This window comes from Aulonocara stuartgranti, assembly GCF_965226115.1.
Source record: "Aulonocara stuartgranti genome assembly, chromosome: 16".
In the NCBI taxonomy this organism is placed as follows: domain Eukaryota; kingdom Metazoa; phylum Chordata; class Actinopteri; order Cichliformes; family Cichlidae; genus Aulonocara; species Aulonocara stuartgranti.
The window spans coordinates 24,865,698-24,881,261 of NC_138952.1; the positions used below are offsets into that span (position 1 = coordinate 24,865,698).

Consider the following 15,564-nt stretch of genomic DNA (forward strand, 5'->3'; position numbering starts at 1 on the left):
TCAAGTGAAAGCATAGAGAAAGGAGAGTATAGAGATGAGAAATAACTAGTGGAAAGAGAAGACAGACATTAATGATGTGCAGTGGTGGAATCACTGAAATACAAGATTGAGAAATGGACCAGGGAAACCTATAGAGTCTGACAATGTTAGTGACATTACACACTGATTCAATATTAGTTTTAGTGGCCTCATTACTGCTGAGATGAATTTTAACAGTCTGTTTTTCAATAGCCAAATGTTTTAAATTTGTTTAAGTGAGATTAAGTGAGGCACTCACGTCATGTAAGAAAAATCAAGTGTTACTCTGCTTGCCCTTCTTTTGCTTCTCTGCAGCGGTGGTCCTCAGCCCGACTGTGATTGAAGGTGTTAACGGACATGTGGCTCCTGCCATCTTCGTAGTTTGCTCTGGCCCTCTCATTTGATCTGTCAAAGCAGTTTTGGTCTGGCTTCCTCTTACTCGCCAAGATGGAATTCTGTGTCCTGTAGCCACTGGTTGAGCAAGATGAACCCGCAGAATGATGGTATTTCTTCTGGTCATGATCTGACCTTTCACGTTGGTATGTTTTTTTTTTTAAGATCTGGGTCACTCGTATCCTTTTTATCTTCTTCCAGATGTTTTCTTTTAAAGTGTGATTTGATTGGAAATATTGGAAATGTGTGAGCAGTTTTACAGTGACTGGGCCTGATGAAGTTCAGGCTGCTCCTCTGAGAAGAAGGATGGAGGCCAAGGGTGGGAGTTCTTTTGGGCAGGTTGTCTGGTGTCAGAGGTGGGCTGGTGCAGAGACCCACACCCTTCTGTCCCGCTATCTGACATCCCTGTCTTCTATATTTTAAAGCTATTAATGTGCTCATAGCAGGACTTAACGCTGCAGACAATGAATCATGCCATATGTTAAATTACTCATTTAAATGATAACAGCATTTTCACATAAAGCAAAATAATATGTAATAAAATAAAAGACCAGATTATTTTTAATAACCTTATTACTATTAGAGTTCAACAAACATCAGGAGATCACACATTTCTGCAGTTTTATCTGCATAATCCTGAGGCTCGGTGGGGTGGATCTAAAGGGTGATCTGAAAGCAACACAGCACAGCTAAAGAGACTTTGTTTTTTGCCCACTATATGGTCAAAAAGTATACTTACATGTAAGTCATCTTTTCTCCACGAACTGAATACCAGACTCTTGGAAATACAGTTCAGATGTCTGAAAAGACAGTCTGAAATTTTCTTTGGGGTTGTCCTTGAATCTCCATCATGTATCTCAGCTGAGAGCACAGCAGAACATGTAATCAAACTAGGAGTCCAGCACAGACTTTTAACTGACATACATCATGTTATCAATCTTTTCTATTAAGCTTGAAATCAAATTCTTCAGAAGAAATAAAAAAGTGCTCTTGTATTGCTTTACTTACCATGGCATACTCACTGTACCCAGGGTACAGCAAGGAACCAGTGTACAGACTCAGCCACGCAGCCCAGGGACCATACATCTATGGCTTTTGTAGATGGAAGCCCCAGAATAATCTCCGGAGACCTGATGGACGACAAAGAGAAATGATTGTCACATTTTTTGTTTATGTTGACCATTTGGATAAGTATTATTTATACTACAGCTGAGAAACCCCTAACAGAAATCACAAACACTGGAGTTTGTGTAACTGTGTGAGGAAGAGATTCAATTTGATTCCAGCTACTTACCAGTACGGACAGGTCTGAATGTAAGAGCCCCACTTTGGCAGCTGAGGTGTCATAGGCGAGGTCAAAGTCAATAATTTTATTCAGTACGGCTCTTGGTGATATTTCACCAACATTACATTTTATAATTTCAGGTCTGTGTGTATTGTTCCAAGAGACTTGAGGTGATTAAACACTATTCCCGTCTGAGAGGTATCAAAGAATATGTCATGTTACGATTCAAATTTGATCAGTATCCATTTTCAGAGCATTAATGTAAAGAATCATGGAGTTAATCATACCTGCACGATGATGGGATGAATTGCCTTTTAATTGAGCAGTTTGAAATTTATTCCTTTCATGAAGTCAAAAAGACTTTTTAAAGATATTCAAACTCAGGAATATATTTGGTTTGTTGGAGTTACAGGCGTTACGTTTTCACATGGCAGTGAGCTAGAAACATGAGATGGTTTTTACATTAGTTTAACAGAAAAAAACATTTTATAGGCATTTCATCACAGTCCTTACATCCACTGCACACATCTTTCTAACTGAAATTCTAGGGAGCAGTTTTTACCTCTTGGTTTTCCAATGGGTCTTTGGGTTCTCGTTTTTCATAATGGCTACAGCCTTTTTGTCAGCCATACTGACACATTTTGCAAATGTGCCATAAGACCCTTCTCAAAGGAGAGTTCAAATTTGGTACTTGGAGGATCTGGAGGTGAGCCAGACTCCTGGGACTACCTTGTCCTGGGCATTGTTGGGGGACATGTCTGATAAAACAATAACAGATAGAAGAGAAAAGCAGATTTAAACTTAAATTATAATAAAATAACATAGATGGTAAATACTAATGCGAATAGAAGATACTATTATAGACAAAAATACTAGTAAAGTATTGTGAGTGTAAACCAATCTGTTGCAAGCTGGATGAACAGACAGCAGATTATACACTGTACACACTAACCAAATTAATGTTTCTTATTTCTTCTTCAAAATGTAAGATGTGGTCAGTGTCATGTCAATCACAAATTTAACAATCCAACCAGAGAACAGATGGGTTTGGCTGTCGGAGTGGTGCTTTACTGAGCTTTCAGGTCCTAGAAGGGTAACCAGTTTGAAGCTGGAGGATCTTTAAATAAATACCCCATAAGGCTCATACAAGCTAGGTCCCTTAACTTTGGTCTGTAAAAATTGTAACTTGTGTAAATATTTTTTTATAAACACAAATTTTCGTCTGTAGATGCACAAACCTAAAATTTTCTGATATTTTGTGCTGTTCAAAACTACGCAGCCTGTTTACAAGTACAAAATATTTATGACCACTACTTGAGCCCATACACGTGGTTCTTTTTCCCATCTCAGCCACGGGACTGAAGGCAGTACTGCTAAGATCAAGAAACGCAGAGAAAAAAAAAAGAAGAGGAAAACCCAGAGTTGAACTGTAGGGAAAGAAAAGGCCAGCGCACTTGCTGGAAGTCCAGAGCCGGGTGACTGGATCAAGGAGAGAAGTACAGTTGTAAGATGGGTTATTTATGGAAGCCCGTTTCCACCACTAAAAAAAAAAAAAAAAAAAAAAAAAAAAAAAAAGGATCCATAACTCAAAATTTCGAGTTATTTTCTCGAAATTTCGTCATATTAACTCGAAATTTCAATTTATTAACTCAAAATTTTGAGAAAAGCAACTCGAAGTTTCGAGTTAGCGCTGCCAATCAGTAATCTACGTGAATGACGTCATTTCCTTGTTACCCGGAAGCTGAAGCCCTCAGCTACAAATGCTACAGCTAAGCTACCGGTATTACATGCAGTCGTGAATGCACAGATTGCTGAGTGTTTTCAGCCTGGCTTCACAAATGATGAAATCCCTGTGTTATTAGCTGAATCACATGGTGTTACTATCAGCAAACGTACTCGCGAACAGTGTTGCCAACTTAGCGACTTTGTCGCTATATTTAGCGAGTTTTCAGACCACTTAGTGACTTTTCTTCTAAAAAAAAGTCGCTAAAAAAAGACGTGAAAGTGCGTATCGCTTTTACTCTCAACAAGCAGCGGGTGCTGTAATGCAGTCAGTTCTTCTTTTACTCTTTTACTCTTATGCTGTTTTGTGGATCACAAGGTTTAAAACTACTTATAAACACACACACAAAGTAACTCCACCAGAGTGCCTATTTCGGGTCACTTTTGCCGGTCCAAGCCCGGGTAAAGGAGCAGGGTTGGAATTGTGACATTAAAAAAAAACAATAATTGCTAAAATAAATTTAATTTGTAGTTCTAAATAAACTCTAAATGCATTTAGGACGCTTTTTACTCACTTTATGTCTCTTCCACGATGTTATTTCTCTCTCCAACAACATAAGTTACAATTAGATTAGCATGACCAATTATGCAAATTAGGCGATGACGTCATTTAGCGACTTTTAGGACAACCAATAGCGATTTTCCTTACTGAGGAGTTGGCAACACTGGACGGAGAAAGGGAGCTAGGGACAACAACATCACATTAGAAAGGTATAGTAATCGTCCACAACTATTTTCAGTTGCGGATGATAAAGGATTCAGAAAGTTTATTCATGCAGGCCAATATGACAGAGAATATGCATCTTCTTTTTGTTTTCATATTGTAATTTATATTTAATTGTGTTGTGGTTTGCAGTGTTTTGTGTTGTTTTATTTAAAATTTGTTTAAAAGGAAAAAGCTGAAAATTTAAATAGTTAAAAGTTGAACTGTGACTAGTTGTTTTTTGTATTATATGATTTATTTATTACATTTTATGTGGAGTGAATAAATAAAAGTATATTTACGGTGGCCCCTAGAGACAAAGCACGTACAAACTCCAAAACACGTACAAACTCCAAAACACGTACAAACTCCAGAAGCACGTAAAAACTCAGAAGCATGTAAAAACTCCAATACACGTACAAACACAACAGAAGTGCTCCAGGATGCTGGGCACAGTGTTGAGCTTTTGTTACCTAGTGGCTACACAAGCCAGCAAGTACCAACGACCGGATTTGGTGTGTGGTAGTAACAGGTAAATTAACTTTTTTCTAAAATTATTTGAATATATATGAGTGGTTGTGTATAAATACACAAACCATACACATATGCTTTCAATTGTGTAATTTAAGTGATCTAGTAGCTCTGCTTTGGAAGTTCAGTTAAAGCTAGAAATGTGTTTTGGAGTTTGTACGTGCTTTGTCTCTAGGGGCCACCACATATATGTTTATATATAAATATATAACTAAAACCACTTTTTTTACATTAGTAATTCCTTTTGTGCATAATTTTATATTACTGTTAATAATAAATAAATTAAAGCAACAAAACAACCTGAAGAGCCGGTTCGGAGCCGAAAGAGCCGGCTCTTTTTAGTGAGCCGAGCCGAAAGAGCCGGTTCTCTAAAAAGAGCCGGAAATCCCATCACTACTGCGAACACGCCCCCCTACACTTTTTAGGTATCCCAGCTGCTCCAGTTTATCTGCTGATGGGTGTACCGTGACTGACTGTGTACGTGACAAATAAAATTTGAATTTGAATTTTACTACTCGTTAAATTAAATGGTAAATGGCCTGTATTTGTATAGCGCTGTACTTAGTCCCTAAGGACCCCAAAGCGCTTTACACATCCAGTCATCCACCCATTCACACACTGGTGATGACAAGCTACATTGTAGCCACAGCCACCCCAGAGCGCACTGACAGAGGCGAGATTAAGGTAACTTAAAAATATGTTTAAATGAAAACAACTTTAATGTTTTCATTTAAACATATTTTTAAGTTAATTAAAAATTAAATCTTTTTATGCCAGCTTTTTGCTTTGCTTGACAGTGTATAGAACAAACCCGATGACACAAACTCCCAGAAAATGTAAACATCAAACACATCCAGACTTTGAGGGCTATGCAAAAAACAGAGATGACCAACCCACCAAAAAACAGCTGTAAATATTTGTGGCTATTACAGTAAACACTGCGGTGTTTTCCTGTATACTTTATTTTATAATTTGATTTATAGTGAGCAACATGAATGTTAACAGACTGAGAATTTTACAACACCGGTTGTAACAGTCATTGCTTTCTGTCTTTAAGAGTCTCATTTTTTTCCTTCCCTGTTTGTACGAGGATTTCTCCAAAACATGTGATGGTCACAACTATTGACAGTCTGGTTTAATAAGTATTTTTGCTTTGAATTTTGCTAGGCTTTTCTGTGTCATTGGCTGTATCCCAATTCAGGGACTGCAGCCTTAAAAGCCGCATTTTAAGGCCGATTACGTCACAGCAACGCGACGAAGACTGTCCCAATTCGAAGGCTGCTCGAAATGCTGCCCTCAAATGCGTCCTTCATTTCCCTGAATTTCAAGGACGTGGCGGTGTAGACTTCGTGGCCCAACATATCCCAGAATGCATAGCACGGCGCTGGGTGTGGATAATTTTGCCGAAAAAAAAAAAACGGCGGATGAGGGGCGCCCGAAGAGTAAACTTTAAGTAAGTACTCAATATTATATCACTTATTTATGTGCAAATGTTTAATAACGAAGAACATTAAAACATTACTGTTGGCCACATGTCGGCAAAGTTATGTGACATTAGTGATGTTTGTACTAACTTGGTTTTAAAGCCTTTACTTTAAAATATACGCCGTTCAATAGCTGACCTTAATCTTACAGAGAATAATCAAAGCTCATGTAGAAACAAACAAACAAATGAACAAAAGGTTTTCTCTTTCATTTCTGTCAAACAATGCTGTATGAAACGTTTCCAGCTGTTAGTATCATGGTTGCTAGGCAACCTGGGCAGCGCAACGGAGGCTAGACCGTCCCATTTCACAAGCCTCGCACTTCCGGCCTTAGTGGTTTATAAGTACGCGGCCCCTGAGGATCGTTGAGGCTGCGTACTTTAAGGCTGCAGATCCTGAATTGGGATACAGCCATTGTTTCACAGAACAGCATCATCAAGATGTAGTGATAGCCAAACTGGCCAGCAGGTGTCACTGTTGAGATGGGTTTAGATCATTAGATACCCACTGAGCTCAGACTAAATGTGACTGCAGCCATTGTTCTCCAGAACACAAGACTTGAGACTTTATTTTTTATTTGTTCCCTAACAAGGGATTGATTTTTTTTAAATGATATTGGAAAACACACAACACTTCCACAAGTATCTGGTATTTCTACTGGCATAAACATAACTTTAGATTTAAAAGGTTGCACATTTTTAGCTACAAAAAAAGAAGAAGTTAAAATGGAGTGAAAATGACATGTAGGATAAAATAAAAGGCACAGCTGAATTAGTAAATACATGTCAGACAGTGGTCAATGAATTATTCTGTTGTATGTTTTTCACAGATCCATTTTATAGAGGCTGAACATGAAAGATCATTCCACGATGCATCAGTTTGTACTTGAACGCAGTCCTCTTCACCCCACTCTGGGTTTCCACCACCGTTATCCGGTTGTTTTGCCATCCAGTTCCTGACAAGTTAGTGAACAAGAGAATTATTGTATTTGACAAAAGACTTATATAAAGGAGACCCCCCCGAAAAAAACAAATCAAAAAACAAGACAAAACACAAAAAAACTAAACAAACAAACAACCCAAAAAGCAAAGAAACATCAGCTTAATTTTCTATTTTTTTTAATGCAGTGTTTATAGCAATATAACTGTGGTAATTTGCTGAGCAATTCTTCTGACCGTATAGGGCCTATACGGTCAGAAGAATATGATATAGATATGATATATGATATAGCATAGCCTATACTATAGGCTATGCTATATATAACTCAGCAGTTTCTAGTTTGACTAAACCCACTGACAGCTCAGCCCACCAATGAGCTTATTTCTGCTGAAAATTCAGTAAAAGTAATAAATTCAATTAAAGTGTACGTTCCAAAAGTACATGTTATGAACCTTTCCAAACCAGTTTTCCTTGCTGAACATATTATCAGGTGGGTAGGAGAATTGATAAGGACTTTGAAAAACAGAAGAGCAGTGTGCTGAGAACCTGAACAACATTCTCTACTCTCTTTAACAAAGTCACTGGATGTCTGCCATGTTAAAATAACCAGGAAATGACTACAAATTGGGCATATGACTTCAGCACCATGATTTCTTAAACTACTGTTTTACAGAGGTCAACCTTTGAAACATGTGAAAAATAAAACTTAATTACAAAGGGTGATATTAAAGGAGAAGGAATATTTAGGGCCAGATTTATTAAAATATGTGGCACTCAATTTACTGCCAATTGCTCTAAATCTAATGCTCTCATATTAGAGACTGTCACAGTAAATGTTTTGTCTTCTTCTACATTTGTACAGCTATTACAAAATTTTGGACTTATAGCCCCCTTTCCCTGTTAATGCCCTACCTGCCCCCCTGGCAAAACTTTGCTAGACCCGCCCCTGCACAGTTACCAGATGTCAGCTACCTAAAAAAGGATCCTGGTGTTATTTGTCTCTCAGAAACAGTTCATAACTTCCCTTCAACTCATTCATGTCACCTAAAAGGTAAACCTGTTTCTCCATCACCTGTTCAGCTCTGATAATTCAGTAAGGACATCTCCTGGTTTCATCTTCATGTTTCCCTCTCATCATATATCCAAACCGACATCATGACCAGCAGTTTTACAGCTGTGGCTCCAGCAAACATCAGCTGATACTAGAAATTAATATTAAATAAATTCTAACAACAGCTGATCAAGCTTAAACGTGCTGCTGTTGTTTAGCGTGACAGCCGCTGGTTTCCTCTTTCGGCCGCAAAGTGGGCGATAAACAAACAAGAGAGAAAAGCCGATCAGCTGATCATTGATCAGTTTCATGATTGAAGTAGAAACAGGAGATGGAGGGTGAGAGGATGAGAGAAGAATAGGCAGCTGTGCAGCAAAGACACAGAATAATTCCAGCTTTGTCTTTTTCATTGTAGCTGAAGTAGGCTACGGGACAAACTGCATTTCTTTTCACCTCAATATGAAACACGTAATATTTTCTCTGAATACGAGATAATTTAGTTTTTTAGAGGACGTTGGCAACATCATAGCACCCACCCAGCTGTATAGAAACTCCGTCATGCTAGCTAGTACGCAGTACGAAAATGTCAGCACAACGAAAATAAACTTCATCTAAACTTGGTTTCTATCTGACCCAGATACACTGCAGGTCATAAATTCTTACCTGAAGTTCAGTTCACCTGACACTCGGACAGGCGGCCACCTCGGATCTCTCCTCCTCCTGCCTCCCCTTCCCTCATCCACCTGCTGGCCTCCACCACTTGCTAATGTTACTGAATCTGTGGAAGCTCAGCGATAGCCACCACACGAAGTAACGAGTAATGAGCCTATCTAAATCCCAGTAACGATTAACGCATTCCTGATTTTGGCATAATAACTAGTTACCGTGCTCGTTACCACACTAATAACGTAGTTACTGTAACGCGTTACTTAATAACACGTTAGTCCCAACACTGTAAACGAGGTAATAAAAAGGAGTATTTCCTAGGAATTTGTAGTATTCAAACAGCATTTACTATAGTTGATATGCAGATTCTCCTGGGTGACATCACTCAGTTACGAACCTTCCTGAGCAAATGAGACCACTGGAGCAAAGTGAAGACTTACTTTAGATTCAGTGGAGTTCCATCGACCCATTTCCAATTTCCTTCCTCTTCCTTGTCATTCAAACCAATCCAAGCATATTCCTTAATGTAACTAGATATAAATGCCTGTAAAATATTTATTGTTTAAAAGAGTGAGGAAAGTAATTGATATAAAACATTTTGAGGAGTGTAATTTTGAATAACTATTTACAAACACAATGACACATGCATACTGGTTATGCTGTACCTTGTCTTCAAGGCTTTCTATCACCACCAGATCTGCTCCTTTGCTTCTGCAGTCGTCTCTACCTTCATCCCAGGAACCAAGCTTTTCAGATAATACATAACAGCTATGACCGAACATGATCCATCCTTCAGGACACACTTTCTCTGCAAAAAACATTGAACAAGAGGCATTATGGATGCACGGGCCTGGCACATGACAGCTATTTTGTGAATTCTTGATGTCACTCTGTAAACAGGCCAAATAAAATGTACACAAAGATATTATGTCACTGATGTTACAATGTTTTAAATCAAATCAAAATTTATTTATATGGCACATATTAAAACAACATTGTTGACCATAGTGCTTCACAGTCAGTAAAAGCATGAGACAATTAAAACAAACAATAAAACAGGACAACAAACCATAGGTAACAACACAACAAGCTAGAACAGCCAACTAGTTAGAATCAAAGGCCAAAGTAAAAAGATAAGTTTTAGATAAGACGTGATTTAAAAGACTGGATAGACTCGGTAGTACGAATATGAACAGGGAGGTTATTCCAGAGTCTAGGTGCCATGGTTGCAAAGACCCGGTCACCTCTCGACTTCAGTCGAGACCTAGGTTGTGCTAGGAGCATGTGATTGGACGATCTAAGTGCTCTGTTGGGATTGTATAAGTGGAGTAGTTCAGAGAGATAGGTGGGCGCTAAATTATTCAGAATTTTAAAAGTGAACAAAAGAATTTCCTCAATGATAGTTTTTTTTTAAAATTAATTAATATGTGCTTCACTGAAAGTTGATGTAATCATTAGTTCTTAGTTGAGTTGGTATTTGCTTAAACATTTTTCAGCAGTAGTTGAGTCCTGCACTTCAGCCCTAAAACGAATAAGCAGTTACAAAAAAATGCAAACATGGCCTGACATCCCAGTTAGCAGTTAGGTAGAGAGCTATGAAATGCAAATGACAACTATCTTGTTCTCGTTAGGATTTTATTATAGTAGTCAAAAGTTACAACTTTTACTTAAAGCTACAGTTCAGCTGACTTTCGTTTTCCCCCTTAAAACGAAAGGTAGGGTGTAATCAATTTGATTTGTTTGCTCGTCTGTCAATATCAGGGTTGTCAAACTTAAATGAGCTGTGGGCCACTGCTGACAGAGTCATCGCATTGGCCAATTTAGTGTTCAAGTAGTACAAGACAAACAAGAAAACACACAAATATTTCCAAAAATTTGGTGTTTTGTTTGTTTTTTTCATTTCAAAAATTGTATAACAAGACAACTACAAACGTGAACGCAATTATTTTTCATCTCACTCTTAACTAACCAAAGTCTTTCATTGAACTACCAAATAAACAAACTGGTACTCTCTTTCTGGCCAGACACGTGGCAGCACTTCTGCTATACTTTTGTATGTGTCACGGTTCTGGGTCCGTTGGACCCAGTATTTTGAGTTTATTATATTTCGGTTTAATTCTGCTTCATGGATTGTTTTCTTATTCTCGTAGTGATGATGATTATTTCTTGTTTCTGTTTATCCGTGCTTAAGGATTTGTTCTCAGTTATATCTCACGTTTAGTTTAGTTCAGGTTCCATGTGTCATTCTCTGTCTGTCTCTCAGTGTAAAGTCTGCATGCTTGTTTAGTAATTCATGTGTCCTGTTTTATTGTGAAAGTCTTTGTCTTATGTTAGTGTGTGCAGCTTGGTTCCCCCCGTCTCGTTAACCCTGATCTCTCCCAGCTGTGTCTCCCTCCTGTTGCCCATTCGCTGATTACCACCCTGTGTATATTAGCCCTGTGTTTTCCTGTGCTCAGTGTCGCGTCGTACCCTCAGACCCTGCCTGTGTGTTCCTGCTTGGTTTGGGTTCTGTTTTTGTTTCATGTCAGCAATAAAAGCTGTGGTTTTAGTTACATTTCGTCTCGGAGTCCTGCATTTGGATTCACATTTCCACCTGCCCGCACACAGAGCCCTGACAGAATGTATTTAACAAACTAAAAATCCAGACATAAGTATACACATTAGTTTTTGACTGCTAGTGAAAACTGTTTTCTTTACAAATAACTCTCACCGAACTAGCACGACCAATCCCTCAACGTGTTTGTACTCTCTGCTCAATATGCCTTCATATTAAATATTTCTTTTCCTTTTTAAAGAACTTATTTTAACATTGCACTAAACAACAAAACAAATCCTCCCTAACAAAAAAAAGTAACTTCAAGGGCCAAATTGCATCATATTTCTTCACGTCAATATGCCCAGGCCGCAAGTTTGAGACCCCTGGTCTATGTGTTTGTTAGCAGTATAGTGTCCTCAGTTTTTGAGATATCATTTTCAAATTTTTTGTCATGGTGGATATCAATAACAGCCAGAGCTGATTTAATTTAGGTGAAAATCGGGTTAAGGTTGCATAAAATATTAAAATATTAAAATCCATAAAAACTTCATTTTACCTTCATCTTACCTACAATTTTTAATGGATCATCTTGAAACTTCACAACAATATTCTAGGCCTTAAGTACCATTGTCGTTTTTAAACCAGTGCACACAATATAGCCAACAATGGCTGTTTTGTACAAGCAAGTGCTAGGAAAAAAAAAAGTCAAAGTAATTTAGTGTAGCACTGAATTTGAGATGCCACATCATTATATCATCACCAGACTGTGAATTTATCACTGAATTTTTCAACAAAACCACAAAGAAACAAAATAAGTAAATCTCAACAGCAAATACAAGGACTCACTCTGTTTGGACAAACTCTGAAGGTTCTTCAGCTCTTTGGTGGTTTCAGTGAGGTTGGCTTGCAGCAGATCTCTCTCCTCAGTCATAGAGGAAAGTTTGTTACTCACAGCAGAGAGATTTGCATTCAGAAGGTCTCTCTCTTCAGTTATAGCGGAAAGCTTGTTAGACTCAGCAGAGAGATTTGTAGCTGAGACATGATCTGAAATAAATCAAAATGAATGATTTCACTCATAATTGAACTGCTTTCTCATAAATCTAAATTTAAATATTTCAAAATGTTACCAGAAGACAATGAAAGATGTTCATAAAATAAATGGTTTAAAGCTTAAGTGTTTTCCAAGTGCTATTAAACAGACAAGGAATTTTGAACACAGCTTTTCCAAAACATCCTGCTTACATTATTTTACTTTGCAAACAGAAACAAAATAATTTTGCAAAAAAATAAATTTACCATGGTCAAAATGATTAGCCCCCTGGGACTAATAGTCAATTGTGTATTCTCCTTGCTGAATAACGGCCTGCAGCCATTTGTTGCAGTCTTCAATAAGTCTCTTACACGTCTCCTGACTAATCCCAGCTGATTCTTGTTAGGCAGCTACTTCTGGCATGGACCTTGGTTTTCAGTTCACCACATATTTTAAATGGGATTCAAGTCAGAGCTTTTTGCAGACCAGTCAGCAACGTGCACTTTAGTTGTCTGGCGATTGTTCTTCACTCAGAGCAATGCATGTTTTGGATTGTTGTCATGTTCAAAGATGAAGTCATGACACAGACCCAGTTTTGTTTCTGACTGCTTGAGGTTTTATTTGAAAATCTTTACGTAGGCTATTTTCTTCATGATTCCTTCCACCTGACAGGATCCCCAGTTAGAGATGTGTTTATGCATAATGCTCCCACCACTGTGATTCTCTGTCTGGACATATTGTTTGAGTTGTAAGCTAATAATTTTGTCCTCATCTGTATTCCGTGTCATATCCTGTATGTATCTTTGGGAAAATGAGAGTAAAAAATTGCTTTACTGTGAATGAGGAACTATTGTTTTTGTGTTCTTTAAATGTTTTGGATCAGTGAGACTTCTTAAGTTCAAAGCTTGTGTAATTTGTCAAATTAGTTATAGATCGGGCTGATGCCATTCTACTTTTTTTTTTTTTAATGTGGGCTGATTAGTGTTTGAGTGATCATTTATGAAAAACCAAACTCACAGTAAACACCGAGGGTGATGAGTCCAATCAGCAGGAAAACACTCAGCATTCCCAGACAGATAATAATTCCTAAATGGGAACTCCTATCACAGCCGCTTGTTCCTTAAAATAGAAATGAACACAGAAACATTCAAGCTGTACAACAGTAATAGATGTTAAAATACATTTTCTTTTCTGTCACTTCTTTCTTACCTGTGTGACCTGGTGAAGGTTTTGAATTGTTATGCTTGGGGTATTCAACATTGACATAAATTTCCTCCATGGTTCAGATACAGATTATTACTTAGAGCTCAGCTCTGCAGCACAGGACAGATGAACTGTTTGAACACTGTCAGTTTCCTTTGAGGAAGTCACACATTTCAGATATTAATACTTTCACATAACACTATACAAGCACTGAAATGTGAAAAGACAAAAAGTCAAACATCTCTTTGGTTTAGTGTTCATTGCTGTGGTTTATTCTTGCGAAAGATGTAAGGGGGCATTTAGTTTTTCACAGAGGTGCAAAGAGTCCTATGCAAACCCTGTTGTTTGTGTCACTATTGGTCTTACGTACTTTAAAACAAAAATGCATATGTTACGTCCCTCTGCAGCCTCTAATCTGCTCAGTGTGTTCAGCTGGTGCTAATTGGCCACACCTAGTCAGGTGTGGATAAAAGCATACCTGAGGCAAGCTTCCCAGGGAGCTCACTTGTCTTTGCCTTGGTGGCATCAGCCATTTTAGCCAACCTGGTTTTCCATTTTAAGATAAAACCTCTTCTCACCCATACTCTGGTATTCGTCTCCTTTTTTATGTTGCGGCTTTTGAGCCGGGTCGTAACAGCATATAATATAAAGTAGATATCTAGATTATCAATCACTCTTGCTAAAATACTTATAATAAAAATGTTGTCCACCATATATCTGCATGATATTGTTTTCAAAAAGAAAGGGCAGCAGTCTACACCTTTTATAACTGTGACTCAAACTAACGTTTTAGAATGAAGTGTAAATTTATTTCTTCAAAACACAAATTTGCATTAGACTTGTTCCTTTTCACATTTCATTGCTGGTATATTTTTGTGCGAATATAAAGGCTAAATTGTGACTTCCTCAAACTCTCCAAATAAACTAACACGAGTGATATGATTTGCATGTTCTCTGCTGCAGAGCTGAGCTCTGAGATATAATTTGCATCCTTATGAGCCATGAAGGAAATAGATGTCAATGGTGAATGGGCCAAACCTAATAATCATTAAATACCACAGGTATGAAAGAACTGAAAGAGAAGCAAACAGATGTATGTCAACATGTTAGTAACAAAATGCCAACTCAACACTCAAAAATGTTTAAAATGCTGATACTAAAACTGGAGTCAGTTTCCTTTGTCAAGTTATGAGGAAGTCAGTTTCTAAAACGATAATGGATATTTTACTGTTTAATTTTGGTCATTAAAAATTAACAGTTCCTCTTGTGTTATTTTTTTTTTTACATCATGAGGAAGTCACACATGTTCACAACAACATCAACAAGAATGTTCGGAGGTAGATGCTACCTAATTCATTTTTTACAAATTTTGTTATTGAAGTGTTTATTTATTAATAATGTTAATAATCTCTGATTACAGTTGAAAAATCCTATTCTGTGGGGGCAGGGAGCACTGTTTGTATAGTCCCTCATTAAGACCAGGCTGAACACTGTTAATTCTCACCTATCTGTCAGCTTTTCTACCTATAACTAATAAATAAATACTGCAAGTGTGACACTTATTTGTGCAACATGTACCAGTTGTTGAATTTAGTGTCACTTTCACACACAAAGTACTAAAATAAATGGGATTTACTTTACCAAGATTAGCGACAGAGCAGGCGTGACTGTGACCGTTGCTGCTATGATGGTTATTTAGAAAGCGTAAATGGCGAGAATGACCAATAGTTTTACGCACAGTGCCAGAGGTTTGTGGTTCATTCCTAAAACAGCATTTCACTGACCTTATTGAGAACAAAATGCCAAATATTTCTGGCAGAAATACACACACATACATATTGTTGCACAGAGTTTATTTAAATTTAAATTTAAAATCAAAGGAGCTACTGCACTGTTTTATTATCTGAAAGGTTGGACTCTTTTTTTTGTGGGACAGGCACTGT

At 37.6% G+C, this 15,564-nt stretch overlaps 1 protein-coding gene across 10 annotated transcripts; it reads right to left on the reverse strand.

Annotated features, from left to right (window-relative positions):
• Window positions 1-1,163: 1,163 nt before the first annotated feature.
• LOC309690314 (CD209 antigen-like protein C) lies at window positions 1,164-14,916 on the reverse strand. 10 transcript variants are annotated; one of them, XR_014271704.1, is made up of 10 exons: window positions 13,628-14,916; window positions 13,436-13,537; window positions 12,235-12,432; window positions 9,518-9,660; window positions 9,293-9,396; window positions 2,259-2,454; window positions 1,984-2,134; window positions 1,706-1,746; window positions 1,420-1,541; window positions 1,164-1,272 (listed from the first exon to the last, which is right to left on the reverse strand). XR_014271704.1 is itself a non-coding variant. In XM_082507316.1 (6 exons), the coding sequence occupies exons 1-6, from the start codon at window positions 13,695-13,697 to the stop codon at window positions 7,001-7,003; spliced, it is 768 nt and encodes a 255-aa protein (XP_082363442.1). In that variant the 5' UTR covers window positions 13,698-14,916; the 3' UTR covers window positions 6,131-7,000. The 10 variants fall into 10 exon arrangements, 1 of the variants encoding a protein (XP_082363442.1); XR_014271705.1 differs by having other exon boundaries at window positions 1,706-1,887; XR_014271703.1 differs by lacking the exon at window positions 1,706-1,746.
• Window positions 14,917-15,564: the final 648 nt, after the last annotated feature.